Source organism: Aspergillus sclerotioniger, assembly GCF_003184525.1.
Source record: "Aspergillus sclerotioniger CBS 115572 chromosome Unknown BO94scaffold_14, whole genome shotgun sequence".
Lineage (NCBI taxonomy): Eukaryota > Fungi > Ascomycota > Eurotiomycetes > Eurotiales > Aspergillaceae > Aspergillus > Aspergillus sclerotioniger.
The window spans coordinates 747373-760014 of record NW_020291004.1 but is presented as its reverse complement, the minus strand read 5'-3'; the positions used below and the strand labels follow the sequence as shown (position 1 = coordinate 760014).

The following is a 12642-nucleotide window of genomic DNA, read 5'->3' as shown; positions in this document are numbered from 1 at the left end:
GGAGTACCTTACGGAGTACTCCGACTGGGAATCCTCCCGGGCCACTCACTACTACACAATACTACGGAGTAGATGGGTATATACTATGTAGATAGCAGCAGACGGAGGCCGGACCCCGGCAGATCGTCCCACGTGATCTTCCCGGGCCGAGGTGCCTGGCTGGGGTACGAGTATAAACTAGCCCCAATTTTGCCATAATAATTGCTGGGCGCTCAACAACTCTCTTCCGGTGACCGGGAACTCCTGCGCCATCTTCTCACTGTTCCTACGAACCCTTGCTCGGTGCTCTTACATCAGCTCACGTGGTGTAATCCTCAGACAAATACTCGTCTGTCTGCCGAATCATCACAAGCCCGAGTGAATCCAATACATCCCAATGGCGTCCCTCACATTAGTTGTTGAGCCCCGGGGTAAGTTTGCGCCCGCCCGCCAGTCAATCCATCCCATCCATCCATATCCTCTATTCTAACCTCGACTCCCTATGAACCAGGCAAACCCATCAAGAAGCTCCCCAAGCAAGTCCAGGTTTCCTCCAATGCCTCGACCGCCGAAATCTACAACAAGCTCGCAGAAGCCTCGGGGTTCTCCATCCACCGTCTCAGAATCACCAAGGGCAGCGACCGCACCGTAGTCCCCAACTCCAAGGCCTCAACCGTTGACGGAACCGGTCTGAAGGAAAAGAGCGTCCTGCACGTCAAAGATCTAGGTACGCAAATATAAGCTGACATGGTCTCACAATCTCACTGAAAAAATGCCCCCACACTCACCCACAATCGCATAATCTTCAGGCCCCCAACTCGGATGGCGCACCGTCTACATCATCGAATACCTCGGACCACTCTTCATCCCAGCACTCTTCCTCTTCCCGCTCCGACCCTATGTCTACTTCAACTTCGACCAGCCCCTCCCCGAACCATCCTTCTTCCAGCTCCTGGTCTGCGCCCTGCTCACAATCCACTTTATTAAACGCGAATACGAAACCATCTTCGTCCACCGGTTCAGCAATGCCACCATGCCCGCCCGCAACATCATCAAGAACAGCGGCCACTACTGGGTCCTAGCCGGCCTGAACATCGCCTACTGGGTCTTCCGTCCCGACTCCCCCGCCGCCACCACCCAGGACGCCTTCCTCCTCTACAGCGGCCTGGCCCTGTTCATCTTCGGCGAGCTCGCCAACCTAAACGCCCACATGATCCTCCGCGATCTCCGTCGTCCCGGTACCACGGAGCGAGGCATTCCCTCCGGCTTCGGATTCAAGGCCGTCACCTGCCCCAACTACTTCTTTGAGGTCGTCAGCTGGGTCGGCGTCTACCTGCTGAGCGGAATGAGCTGGAGTGTGCTCTTCTTCATTGTCGTCGGAACCGCCCAGATGGCCATCTGGGCTAAGAAGAAGGAGCGTCGTTACCGTAAGGAATTCGGCGACAAGTACAAGCGTAAGCGCTTCGTTATCCTGCCCGGTCTGTACTAGACCACTAGCCAGTTTCTAGCAGCATAGGTAGTAGTGAAGCAGTTATGCGGGATGCGGCGCATCCTGCATATGTGTCTTGGCAAGTGGTGGCCAAGTAGATACCACGGGGACCTTGCATCAGCCTCATAAGTCTGGAGGTGAGAGAGAGGTCGGTGGTATTACGGTGGATTCTCTCTGCATGACGGTTGTTCTTCCCATGTAACCTATTACTATCATAGATTATAGTTTGGTTGTAGTTTCACGAGCGGCATGCGCAGGTTTCTTACCCCGGGAATAATAATTATTTACAAAATCAAGGCAATGAAATAATGGGATCAGTTCATGCAGCAGCCATCCACCGGATATCCAATTAGTCAATGCGCTCGCTTCTATATGAATAGTACATAATACATAATACATGATAATTAATCCCCGACCAATCCACAAACTCCCAAAACACCGATTGGTTCTGGAAAAGCGGACCCAAAACTCCCTAGGTATCTAGGTGGACATTTGACCTCCAAGTTCAAAGGGGTAAAATAGAAAAGTAAAGGGAAAGGAAGACTATTCATTTTTCAGCTTGCCCATCCAAAGACGATAATACGGCTCCACTTCCTTCTCGCAGCTCCGCTTCGTATCGGTGTCACAGCCAAGGAAGCGAATGGCAAAATCACCGTCCTTGTAGATGCCGTCCACGGCAGCCCCGGGTGAATCCTTGCTATACGAATTGATGATTCGTTGCGGGATGAGAGCCAATCTTGCCAAGATGGTCGGGTGCCATTGAACAATGTGATCCTGACAAAGTTGATGACGTGGGTTAGTCTGGTGATACACTTGGAATAGGAAAGTAGTGAAAGAAGAAAAAGAAAAAGAATTCAAAGGAGTTTGAAAGAGAACGGACTTGTACAATCCGGCTGAGCCACGCGGGCCAAAATGAAAGCCAAGAGGAAATGGGATGTGTCTCTTACCAGAACATGGGTTTCGGCCTTCGCGAAGTTATAGCTCAGGTATAGAGGGTCGAACCAGAAATCGAGAAAATATTTGGCAAAGTCGCCCTGTCGCAGGATGAAACTACCGGGACTCAGATCCTCCTCGTCGGTGGTGATGATGAGATCGACATCCTGGGCTTGAAGGTGCGAGAAGGTCTTAATAATGCTATCGGGGGGCACGACGGAAACGTCCTTCTGCATGAGGGATTCGAGACGAGTCTTCTCCAGCACATGCGATTCGAGCGATTTGCTCGGGTTCATGATCAGGGAGTGCGCGTCTAGGTGGAAGAAGTACTTCGAGTACGGGTGGGAGGCCATTGCGTGACGGACGGCTGGGACGACGGCCCAGGACTTCGGGGCTTCGTCGAGAGCGGTTTCGTAGTCAGATACATTGGCGAAAAAGTTCGTATAACCTGAGATCAATTGTAAGACATCTGAGTACTCAACACGAGGAGGCCGGCGGGATTCCCTTACCATGTCGCTTAGCATAATCCTCGCGGTTCTTGACGATCTTCTGGATGTAATCGTCGCTGAAACCCGCCCGGTCTAGAACGGTGACGATCACGACACTGGCGGTTCCTGCTGGTACGGCGGGGGCCCCTGTACTTGAGTAGAAGAACTGGGAGAGGAGGAAGAAGACCGTAAGGAGGGCCAATCCCAGGATGGCCACTGCTTTGAGCTGCTTTCTGCGCTGAAGTGAGAATCGGGACGACCGAGCGTACGGAGGGGCGATCGGAGTCCTCCGCGGAGGCAAGGCGAACTGCATGATGGGCGTATGTGTCCCCAGCGGGCGGATGCTGGGCGACCGAGGAGGATGTGAGGAGGATCGAACCGGACACTGTTGGATCAGGACATTCTAGCATGTAGTAGTCGGGGACGGACTTGGGGCGAAGGCAGCCAGCGTCACTGCTTGTAACTGTTCCGGCTTCACGGCGCCCCCTGCCGGATCCGGCAATGCGCCCCACGGATCTTTTGTTGGTCCGAGAGATCGCAACATTCCAGCACTTGCAGGTTGGCCTTGGAGAGATGCCTTCCAAGGCATGCCTCTTCACGTGGTATAGTTTTAGCGGTCTTGAACATGGCGTCTTTCCCGTCCGAGGAATTGTGTGAGACGTGATATCGCATAGATCTGCTCTACGAATGCATTGCATTGCGGAAGCACCTCAAGGCTACTACCTTCACTTTTCAACAATGGAACAAATCCTGTGTCTATAGACAAGGTGACCAATGATTTGCATATCCTTCCCACATCTGTCGGTATCCGCAAGTCTGCCTGCCGTAACCCTTCCAGTACTGGTTGCATATCAAGACTAATCGAACCCAAATCGCATTGGCAACATATAAATACACTGAAGAGCGAATCACGCAAATCCAAGCAGTCCATGCAAGATCTAAATAGCTGTACGGTCGTCATCCTCACTGTCCGCGAGAGATCGAAGCGATAAACAGACGCTGTTCACCATGACCGTAGAAATAATAATACAACAGACGCCCATCCATTGGTCACCAATTAATCAACCGAAATCGACTGTTCCAAATCGACTTGGCTAGAAACATGCCTTCTATGTCTCTAGTACTGTTTTTCGTTGTACGTGGGCTTCGTGATCTCCCTGATGTTTGTCTCCTCCTCCACCTGTGCCTTGATCTCGGCCTCCTTCTGCTGCACCCACTCCTCAAAAGTAGGCGGCTCGGGCAGACCCAGCTTCTTCCGCTCCAGTCGGAACTGTTCTTGGATCTTGGGGGTCTGCATGACCTTCCACCGCAGCTCCCATCCAAAGATTCCAAGCTCCCTGATGCGCCCCGGCCGGTCACTCAGAAGGTAGTTGTCGAGTCCACCGGACTTGCGGATCGTGCGCAGCGCCTTCCGTGTGACCTTGATGAATAGATCCTCCCCAAGCGCTTCACTGTAGAGCTTCTTCCGACGAACGTTGGGCTTCCAGGATCGGCGAGTCTTCCCCTCATTGCGGCCTTGGGAGATCTTGTTTCCGAATCGGATCATCGTGCCAGCGTAGAGGCCGGAGTTGGCTTGTTTGAAGACATAGTTCGGCCCGTATGGATAGGGAGGAATGTAGTCCGGGAGTTGTCTCGTCTTCTGCGCCGCCAATGTCGTAGAGAAGGAGCGTTTGGGGGTCGTGAGGGAGAGGTTGCGAAAAGCCGCAGAGAGGGAGAACGGAAGGGACATGGCCGAACGAGTCTGTAAACCCGCCATTGTGTAGATTATAAGGTCAAAAGGCAGTCGACCATGACAGGGAGTCGGCCGGGCAAAGAGAAGAACAGGCGCCGACAGAGCACAGCAGCGGCGGACAAGACCGTAGGAGATAGGCGTGGACCGTCCAGCACCGATGGTGAAAGAATTTGGGCCTCGCGGCTGACCGCCTTGGCCACGGGCGCCGTTCATTGATCGAGCCCCCCCAGCTGCGCTTGAATTTCGGCCAAAGCAGCTGCTTCCAGACTTACCTTTCCTCCATCATCGCTTGATTCCCTGACCTTGTCAGCTCTGACTTAGCTCTTTCGCATCTCCCATACCACCGGTCCTCCCCTTCGCCTCCACGATCGCGTTCCTGTGGCTTCCGAGTGAGGTCGCAATCCCTTCACCATGGTTCAAATCAGTGAAGTGAAGGGCAACTCGCGCGAGAACAGAACAGCAGCCCACACGCATATCAAGGGTCTGGGTCTGCGGTCAGATGGCACTGCAGAGGCATCGGGTGATGGCTTCGTTGGACAGACAACTGCCCGTGAGGTACGCGACCACATCGCCGTTCAGCCGTTGCTTTTCATTTAAGCTCATGCTAACCCCGGGATTTGGACGTGCAGGCATGTGGTGTCGTGGTTGACCTGATCAAGGCTAAGAAGATGGCTGGCCGGGCTGTTCTTCTGGCTGGTGGACCCGGAACTGGCAAGACAGCCCTAGCCCTTGCCGTGTCGCAAGAGCTGGGAACCAAAGTCCCGTTCTGCCCGATTGTTGGTAGTGAGATCTACTCGGCTGAGGTTAAGAAGACAGAGGCGCTCATGGAGAACTTCCGGAGGGCAATTGGTACGCAACATGATCGCCGGATGCGAGTGTCTCATCGTCACTAACTCATCGATAGGTCTCCGTGTCCGCGAAACCAAGGAAGTGTACGAAGGTGAAGTTACGGAGCTTACCCCCGAAGAAACCGAGAACCCACTGGGAGGATACGGTCGCACGATCAGCCATTTGATCATCGGATTGAAGTCCGCCAAGGGTACCAAGAAGCTGCGCCTGGACCCCAGCATCTACGAAGCCATCCAGAAGGAGCGGGTCACCGTGGGAGACGTCATCTACATCGAAGCGAATACCGGAGCCTGCAAGCGGGTTGGCCGTTCCGACGCTTATGCGACCGAGTTCGATCTCGAGGCGGAGGAGTATGTTCCCGTACCGAAGGGAGAGGTTCACAAGAAGAAGGAGATTGTTCAGGACGTGACGCTGCATGACCTGGACATGGCCAACGCACGGCCCCAGGGTGGACAGGATGTGATGAGCATGATGGGACAACTCATGAAGCCCAAGAAGACCGAGATCACGGAGAAGTTGCGCCAGGAGATTAACAAGGTCGTCAACCGCTACATTGACCAAGGTGTTGCGGAGCTTGTTCCTGGTGTTCTTTTCATCGATGAGGTATGTAGAGTTCGACTGTGTCCCCACAACGTTTGCTGACATTCTTCTTCTAGGTCCACATGCTTGACATCGAATGCTTCACATATCTCAACCGGGCCCTCGAATCCTCCATCTCTCCCATTGTCATTCTCGCCTCTAACCGCGGCAACACCGTCATCCGCGGCACGGACGACATCACCGCCTCCCACGGCGTTCCTCCCGACCTTCTCGCCCGTCTCCTCATCATCCCCACTCATCCCTACTCCCCTGACGAGATTAAGACCATCATTCGCCTGCGCGCTAAGACGGAGGGCTTGAACATCACTGACCCCGCTTTGGACAAGGTCTCGGAGCACGGTAGCAAGGTCAGCTTGCGGTATGCCCTGCAATTATTGACCCCGGCAAGCATCCTTGCCCGTGTAAACGGACGTCCAGGAGGCATCGAGGAAGCCGACGTGGCAGAGTGTGAAGATCTGTTCCTGGATGCGCGGAGGAGCGCCTCGATCGTGAACCAGGATAGCGAGAAATACCTTAAATAAATGGAGCACAATAGGGATCCACTTCACTTGGAGTTAATGTGAGCTTCTAGAATTATTCGGCAACCTGGAACGGGAATTGAAATCCATTGAGAGATAAGGAAACAGAAAGCGAACAAACGAGGAAACATCCAAGGCAAAGCTAAATGTATACCATGTCTGATGTGACTGTATGTTTGGTATGGCAGCTTTTTTTTTCTAAACTGGGAAAGAGCGATTGCTTTTTTTTTCTATGAATGAGCTATTTTACGTTAATGTCAACTAGTATTCGGATCTTCGCTTCCCATCTTCATTTACTCCATGTAAATCTCTCTCTTGATATCTAATAAATGACGACATATCTGCCCACCTTCACACGACGCCTTCTGGTAGGTAGTTTAAGATGCCTTCGTCGCACCAGTCTTGTTACATATTGGTCTAAAACGAGCTTTGACTCTCGCAGCTGGATTCGGTAAAGCACTCAACAAGACCAGGATGAGTCTCAAGATGAGGATATAGACGCGAATCAAACGGAGCACGGTTCGAATCAGATTATCCTTTAAGCGAAGTCTTGGAGATGCTGAGCTGGCTGCCTCCAGCGGGTCTTGGTGATACTGCACGTGGAATGGGACTTTGGCGCCTAGGTCTTCTATAGCGATTCTAAGGCCCGCGGTGACGGCATCCTCTAGGTGTCCGCGACCTGTCCAGTAGAAGCCATAGCTTAGACCGTGTTTGTTCTGGATGGAGGGAAGGCGATTTTGCGCGACAAGTGTTTGAGCACTGGGCTCTGGGTCGGTGAATTCCCATACGCCTTGCACGTGGCTAGGGTGTGGTGGGGTGAAGGGGTTTAGGGTGATGTATATGGGACCGTAGATGTGGGTTGGGATACTTTCAAGGAAGTTCGCGATGTAGCCGAGGCTGGAGATGTGTGATGATGGGTGGTTACTGGGCCCGATGATGTAGTTGCAGGAGGGCCCTGGGTACTCGGCGTCGGGCATGAGCTGGTTTGGATGGGTGAGTAGGGGTTTTGGGATCAAATACCCTCGGACTGAAACACACAAGGGATCATGGTTGAAACTTACGAGAGTATCTGAATGTAGAACTGAGATGTTTCTGGTAGATCCCAATTTTGGGATGATCTCCTTTTCTTCTGCAGTGGCGTGTGATCCAAGAATCTTGATGGTCTCCTGACCGTCCACGGCGAATATAATATGATTGAAGAACATCTCTTGACCGTCGGACGTCATGATACCATACTTCTTCCCACATTGAATTACCTCTAGCACTTTGGTCTTGAGGTGCACCTTTGAGCCAGGAAAATTCATGGACATAGTCTGAACGAGCTGACTCGCCCCTGGTCTAATACAACGCCAGTCCGGGGACGCTTGATGGGGTTTCAGCAACTGGTGGTCAAAGAGACACCGAACGAGGGCTTTCGCAGGCAGTCGTGACAGGAACCTTCCCGCATTCGTGCTCCATAGCATGGACAGTAGTGGAGCGAGATAGTTCTCAAGGAAAATGTTAGAGTATCCTTCGCTTGATAGATACTCATGCGTAGATAACCACCGCTGAGTGTCGTTGGGTTTACAAGGCTGATGACCAGTATCAAGTACATCCAAGGCCAAATACTTGAGCCAGATAACATCCGACAGGATGCGATAGGTCTCTATATTGCATAAGATCCATGGACGAAGAAGAATGCTTTTTAGCATGCTACCATACCACTGGAAGCTGTTGACGCCATCTGTGGCCCCGAAGGTTAACGGAGTTTTGACGGTGGTAATTCCAAGGTAGTGTAACAATGAAACCAGGTTGGCTGAGGGAGAATATTAGCCCTGAAGGATACATGCTGGGAGAAGGCACTGACGAGAAGCCTCAGCATTGAAAGTGGGCGAATCGGTGTTCACATCAACTCGATTGCTGTTATGCTCAAAAGGCAGAGTCTTGACACGCCCACCAAGAGCGGCTGAGGCTTCGAATAGATGAACATCATGCGAGGAATTCTGCAGAGCCCAGAAGGAGGTGACTCCCGTGCAGCCGCCCCCAATCACAGCTACACGCTCCGGCTGAAAGAGCGGCATGAAGACAAGAGCTGATGGCGGTTCAACCTGCCATGGAATAGGCCAACCCAAGCGAAAGACGAAAAGAAACTTGGAGAGTATAGATAGAGCTCCCTAGATTGGCGCTTCAACAATCAGGGGTAGAGTTTAGTGCACGGATGAATAATATGATAGATTATCTTTTCCTATTCGAAGGTACTAGGGTAGGGAACACGAGAGTAGTAGGGTAGCAGAAGGATCTCACAGAGAGATAGAGAAGGCGGCAGTGATAGACTTATCAAGACATTCACGCACGCTCAGATCCCGGGCTGCTACACCCTCTTGTCCTCATGTGGCGGTTGAATGTGATCACATCAGATGACAGAGAACAGGCTGGTGTGTCAGTCAAAGCCCTTGAACGTCTATTATTGAATGAAATTTGGGCTAGCAGTCTGAAAATGTGGCCCAGGAGAAAACTAGGGTAAAGATGTGACCTGTCACTGGTGCGAGGGGTTCAAGGATTAGACCGTGGATGGAGTTCGAGAAGCAAGCTCCACTGATCTGAGACGGAGGCAATAATAATAATAATAATACTGAGGGGGGCAAATCCTGGAGTTAATTGACAACAAGTCAAGTCAGGGGGGAACATTTTTGGAAGCAGTGGGCAGGAATGAGCCAACCCTAACTTCAGCCGCTCCCAATCGAAGGAGAGCACCGGGACTCTGGATGGGGTTCAACGGACAATGAGATCCATACAACGGTCAAGATGGCATCGACCGTTGAGACGACGACGTCAGCCGGAACCATCAAATGAATCCTCTGCCACTGCCAGGCTGCCAGGCTGCCTCGGCCGCGGATCACGTGCCCCGCGCCCGTTCCTGATGTCGCAAGCGGTCCATCCAGCTGTCTCAACCATTCCCTCGGTCTCTCTGGTATCCGAACCTCTGCTTTCCATCACCTACATCTCCGTCTGCCACTCCGATACCCTCTCTTTACGAGCCGATATTGCTTCGTTTGCTCATAGACAGCGTCGTTCACTCCGTTGGTTGTTTTAATCTCTTTCCCGGAGCAGCACGGGCGCCCGCCAGCCGCCAGCCACCACGAAGATAAGGTGGCTACTCTCTCCACTTACTCGGATCCGCAACCCCTATCCACTATTTAAGTCGGCCTCGATCTGCTGTGAAACATAACCAAGGAATCTCCAACCTACACAACCCCATCTAATACCATAATGGCGAACCCGTTAGACACCGATGCCGGCTCGGAGCTGTTCAGCAGCTACGAGACCGAGTTGAAGCTGGTACAAGCCGACCTGAACCAGAAGTTGGACCAGATCGCCGAGTCGAGCGGTGAACAGCGGAAATCAGCGATCAGACAAGCAGAGAGAGCCTTGGATGAAGCCACGGAATTGGTATGTTGGACCGCATCTTTAGAAGCACCGCGGCTAGTTCCAACTAACGAGTCGGATGCAGCTGGACCAAATGCGCATGGAGAAACAGAACATCCCATCGGCAGCACGATCGAAGATTAACACGCGCGTCCGCAACTACGCCACCGATATCGACGAGGCCAAGCGCAAGTTGAGGTCCCTTTCCGACGATCGCAAAGCGCTTTTCGGCGATCGCTACACAGATGATCCGCAGGACGAACATTTGGAACAACGACAGCAGCTTCTGTCTGGTACAGAGCGCTTGGAGCGTAGCTCTGCCCGGCTCCAGGAGAGTCAGCGCATCGCTCTTGAGACGGAGGATATTGGTCGCAACACCTTGGCCGACCTCAACCAGCAGCGGGAGACCATTATGAATGCTCGGGGTCGGCTGCTCGAGAGCGAAGGATATGTGGACACCAGTATCAAGACACTAAGGGGCATGGCCCGTAGGTACTGTCCCCCTAGCACTCAAGAACATCTGCTCAGCCTTTGCGCGTTGATTCTAACTGCTCTATAGGATGGCTACGAATCGGTTGATCACAATCGCAATCATCACCGTCTTGATCCTTTTGATTTTCGCCGTTATCTACAGCAAGTTCCATTGAGCGTGGGGTTGACAGGCGTTATTACAGGTGGCCACTCTTTTACTCTTTCTTTTCTAACGACACAATACATCTGCAGTCGCAGACACATCACGGAACGTTGTATGATAGCATCCATCAGCTCTAATTAGGCGACATGTCATAGTACCGGGTACATTGCAATTCATGAGCCGATCCCTCTGATCTTTATTTATTAAACATTGAAGGGTATAATACTTGGGTAGACAATCATCACTAACCCACTAATTCATAATCCTCATCGCCCCAAACGCAATATTCACCACCACCCCCACAAATACCGCCAATCCCTTCCTCCAACTCCAAACCCCCTCCTCCCTCCTCAACCACATGGCACACCCAACCGGCCAAAAGAACCCCATCACCGCCCCCAAAGCATATCATCCATCGCGCCCCTCGACCCCGGCCCAAACCCGCCATCATCATCCGCAAGCGAAACCACCCCCTCCCCGCCCTCCCCGCCCCCACCAACCATCGCCGCCGACGACCCCTCATCCATCCACCGATCCTCCAGTTCCCGCAACTCCGCCCCGGATGGCATCGTATCCGGGGTCCGCGACACCGACTGCACCGCTAGAAACTGCGACCGAAGGCCCGCCACCTCCGCAGGTGTAAACCCCGCTGACAGTAACCGGTCGAAGCCCCTAGGCGCAGGGGTTGTAGTACTAGCCTGCACATCTTTCCGCCTCCTTTCCCCATCATCTTGTGACCCTGACTCCGATGACGATGTTTCCTGTTGATGCAATGTAGACGCGATCGACGCTTCAGCGGCAAGATCGGTCGCCGAGAGTACTATGTCACCGATGGAGCAGTGGATGTAAAGACGGGGATGGTCGCGAGCAGGGGCTTTGCCTTTGCCTTTGGGATCGGAGGTGGAGTTTGTGTCTGGTGGTCGTGGAGATCGGGTGGAGGTGGGAGGGAGTTTCAGGGATACGGAGAGGGGGGTTTTGTCTTCGAGACCACGACCGGCGTGGATGAGGCGGAGACGGTGCGAGGAGAGGTGTGGGGGGAGTCGGGTGCGGATGAGTTGTTTTAGACCTGCGGAGGTGGTGGTTGAGGGGGAGTAGATGTCGAGGGGGAGGTCGGGAATGGAGGCGGAGAAGCGGATGGTCACGTAGAGGGCGTCGGTGGTGGTGTGTAGGGAGGGGGTAAGGGGTGGAGAGGGGGTGAAAAAGGAGGGTGATGCCATTGTCGATGTGCGTGTGAAGGTGTCAGGGCGAGTGGGATGAGGTGGTGGTGGTGGTGGTGTTGGGGATGAAGACGGCGATGTCGGTACGTCACGGCTTGCGATAACCCGATAAGGCTGCTGCCTGAGGTCGCGAGGGTGTAATGCACGTGATTCATAGTTCGGGCGAGTGGGGCATTTGATTGGTTGTTGGGGCTGCTTTCCCTTTGCGGTCGTGGTTTTGGACCTCTTCCAACTGGAAGTGCCATCACATTCCTCAGGTGAGAGTTATCCAACCGTGTCTGTAATAGATTTCTCATGGACACTTTAATCTCCTTTAGATATTCAAAGTTCTTCTTGCGGCTCAGGCTGGCGTTATGAAAGCCATAAAGATGATCCGTTTCCATTCCTTGTTGGGCCATGCTAACTGTTCAGTCACCCTACCATCTTCAGTATTCATCAATGAACTCAGAAAACAATCTAGCGACACGAGCTAAATTTGCGAGCAGGGCATTTCCTTGCTTCTCTCCATGCCATGGGGAAAAGGTGTACAAAATCGGACAAAAGGCCCGTAATGTCCCGCATGACCATAGCATTGCATTAGCTCTCGTTTTTCTCTAAATACTGACCATATTCGCGAGTAACATTATCAGAATAACATATCAATATCGTATAAGGCTTCTATTAGCCTCGGATAACTCAGCCGAGGCAACCGAGCTTCCCATATGCCTTGACAGATAGGAACCGTCCTGCGATCGGATCTCGCCCGAAGAACCCGATCAGGTTGTCGAATGAACAAGCATGAGTCAACACATTCGTTTT

At 52.7% G+C, this 12642-nt stretch overlaps 7 protein-coding genes across 7 annotated transcripts; 3 read left to right on the top strand and 4 right to left on the bottom strand.

The window, feature by feature from the left end:
• The first annotated feature begins 216 nt into the window (after positions 1-216).
• BO94DRAFT_535407 (trans-2-enoyl-CoA reductase (NADPH) TSC13) lies at positions 217-1783 on the top strand. Its single transcript, XM_025611777.1, has 3 exons — positions 217-410; positions 491-706; positions 789-1783. Exons 1-3 carry the CDS (start codon positions 377-379, stop codon positions 1466-1468), a joined length of 930 nt encoding a protein of 309 aa, XP_025467502.1. The 5' UTR covers positions 217-376; the 3' UTR covers positions 1469-1783.
• BO94DRAFT_535406 (putative alpha-1,6-mannosyltransferase subunit) lies at positions 1779-3339 on the bottom strand. Its single transcript, XM_025611776.1, has 3 exons — positions 2911-3339; positions 2416-2849; positions 1779-2242 (listed from the first exon to the last, which is right to left on the bottom strand). Exons 1-3 carry the CDS (start codon positions 3200-3202, stop codon positions 2012-2014), a joined length of 957 nt encoding a protein of 318 aa, XP_025467501.1. The 5' UTR covers positions 3203-3339; the 3' UTR covers positions 1779-2011.
• A 281-nt stretch (positions 3340-3620) lies between these two features.
• Positions 3621-4715, bottom strand: BO94DRAFT_535405 (mitochondrial 54S ribosomal protein bL28m). The gene has a single exon (XM_025611775.1). It carries the CDS (start codon positions 4643-4645, stop codon positions 4007-4009), a length of 639 nt encoding a protein of 212 aa, XP_025467500.1. The 5' UTR covers positions 4646-4715; the 3' UTR covers positions 3621-4006.
• A 166-nt stretch (positions 4716-4881) lies between these two features.
• On the top strand, positions 4882-6878 carry rvb1 (RuvB family ATP-dependent DNA helicase pontin). The gene is made up of 4 exons (XM_025609185.1): positions 4882-5176; positions 5251-5470; positions 5526-6073; positions 6127-6878. Exons 1-4 carry the CDS (start codon positions 5033-5035, stop codon positions 6589-6591), a joined length of 1377 nt encoding a protein of 458 aa, XP_025467499.1. The 5' UTR covers positions 4882-5032; the 3' UTR covers positions 6592-6878.
• BO94DRAFT_492739 (uncharacterized protein) lies at positions 6789-8648 on the bottom strand (the record flags this gene model as incomplete). The annotated part of the gene is made up of 3 exons (XM_025609184.1): positions 6789-7568; positions 7650-8383; positions 8435-8648. The coding sequence occupies 3 exons, from the start codon at positions 8646-8648 to the stop codon at positions 6966-6968; spliced, it is 1551 nt and encodes a 516-aa protein (XP_025467498.1). The 3' UTR covers positions 6789-6965.
• Positions 8649-9533: 885 nt separating this feature from the next.
• BO94DRAFT_535401 (v-SNARE protein VTI1) lies at positions 9534-10820 on the top strand. Its single transcript, XM_025611774.1, has 3 exons — positions 9534-10017; positions 10079-10485; positions 10553-10820. The coding sequence occupies exons 1-3, from the start codon at positions 9838-9840 to the stop codon at positions 10638-10640; spliced, it is 675 nt and encodes a 224-aa protein (XP_025467497.1). The 5' UTR covers positions 9534-9837; the 3' UTR covers positions 10641-10820.
• A 59-nt stretch (positions 10821-10879) lies between these two features.
• On the bottom strand, positions 10880-11903 carry BO94DRAFT_566122 (DSC3 family protein; the record flags this gene model as incomplete). The annotated part of the gene is made up of 2 exons (XM_025614541.1): positions 11069-11903; positions 10880-10976 (listed from the first exon to the last, which is right to left on the bottom strand). Exons 1-2 carry the CDS (start codon positions 11842-11844, stop codon positions 10880-10882), a joined length of 873 nt encoding a protein of 290 aa, XP_025467496.1. The 5' UTR covers positions 11845-11903.
• Positions 11904-12642: the final 739 nt, after the last annotated feature.

Bases quoted from the DNA above. Each gene is read 5' to 3' on its own strand.
- BO94DRAFT_535407 (XM_025611777.1), top strand. From the start codon at position 377: ATGGCGTCCCTCACATTAGTTGTTGAGCCCCGGG. The intron at 411-490 runs GTAAGTTTGCGC...CCTATGAACCAG, and splicing joins ATTAGTTGTTGAGCCCCGGG to GCAAACCCATCAAGAAGCTC. The intron at 707-788 runs GTACGCAAATAT...CATAATCTTCAG, and splicing joins CCTGCACGTCAAAGATCTAG to GCCCCCAACTCGGATGGCGC.
- BO94DRAFT_535406 (XM_025611776.1), bottom strand. From the start codon at position 3,202: ATGCAGTTCGCCTTGCCTCCGCGGAGGACTCCGATCGCCCCTCCGTAC. The intron at 2,850-2,910 runs GTAAGGGAATCC...AATTGATCTCAG, and splicing joins GGATTATGCTAAGCGACATG to GTTATACGAACTTTTTCGCC. The intron at 2,243-2,415 runs GTAAGAGACACA...CAACTTTGTCAG, and splicing joins AGGCCGAAACCCATGTTCTG to GATCACATTGTTCAATGGCA.
- BO94DRAFT_535405 (XM_025611775.1), bottom strand. From the start codon at position 4,645: ATGGCGGGTTTACAGACTCGTTCGGCCATGTCCCTTCCGTTCTCCCTC.
- rvb1 (XM_025609185.1), top strand. From the start codon at position 5,033: ATGGTTCAAATCAGTGAAGTGAAGGGCAACTCGCGCGAGAACAGAACA. The intron at 5,471-5,525 runs GTACGCAACATG...ACTCATCGATAG, and splicing joins GAACTTCCGGAGGGCAATTG to GTCTCCGTGTCCGCGAAACC. The intron at 6,074-6,126 runs GTATGTAGAGTT...TTCTTCTTCTAG, and splicing joins GTGTTCTTTTCATCGATGAG to GTCCACATGCTTGACATCGA.
- BO94DRAFT_535401 (XM_025611774.1), top strand. From the start codon at position 9,838: ATGGCGAACCCGTTAGACACCGATGCCGGCTCGGAGCTGTTCAGCAGC. The intron at 10,018-10,078 runs GTATGTTGGACC...AGTCGGATGCAG, and splicing joins TGGATGAAGCCACGGAATTG to CTGGACCAAATGCGCATGGA. The intron at 10,486-10,552 runs GTACTGTCCCCC...ACTGCTCTATAG, and splicing joins CTAAGGGGCATGGCCCGTAG to GATGGCTACGAATCGGTTGA.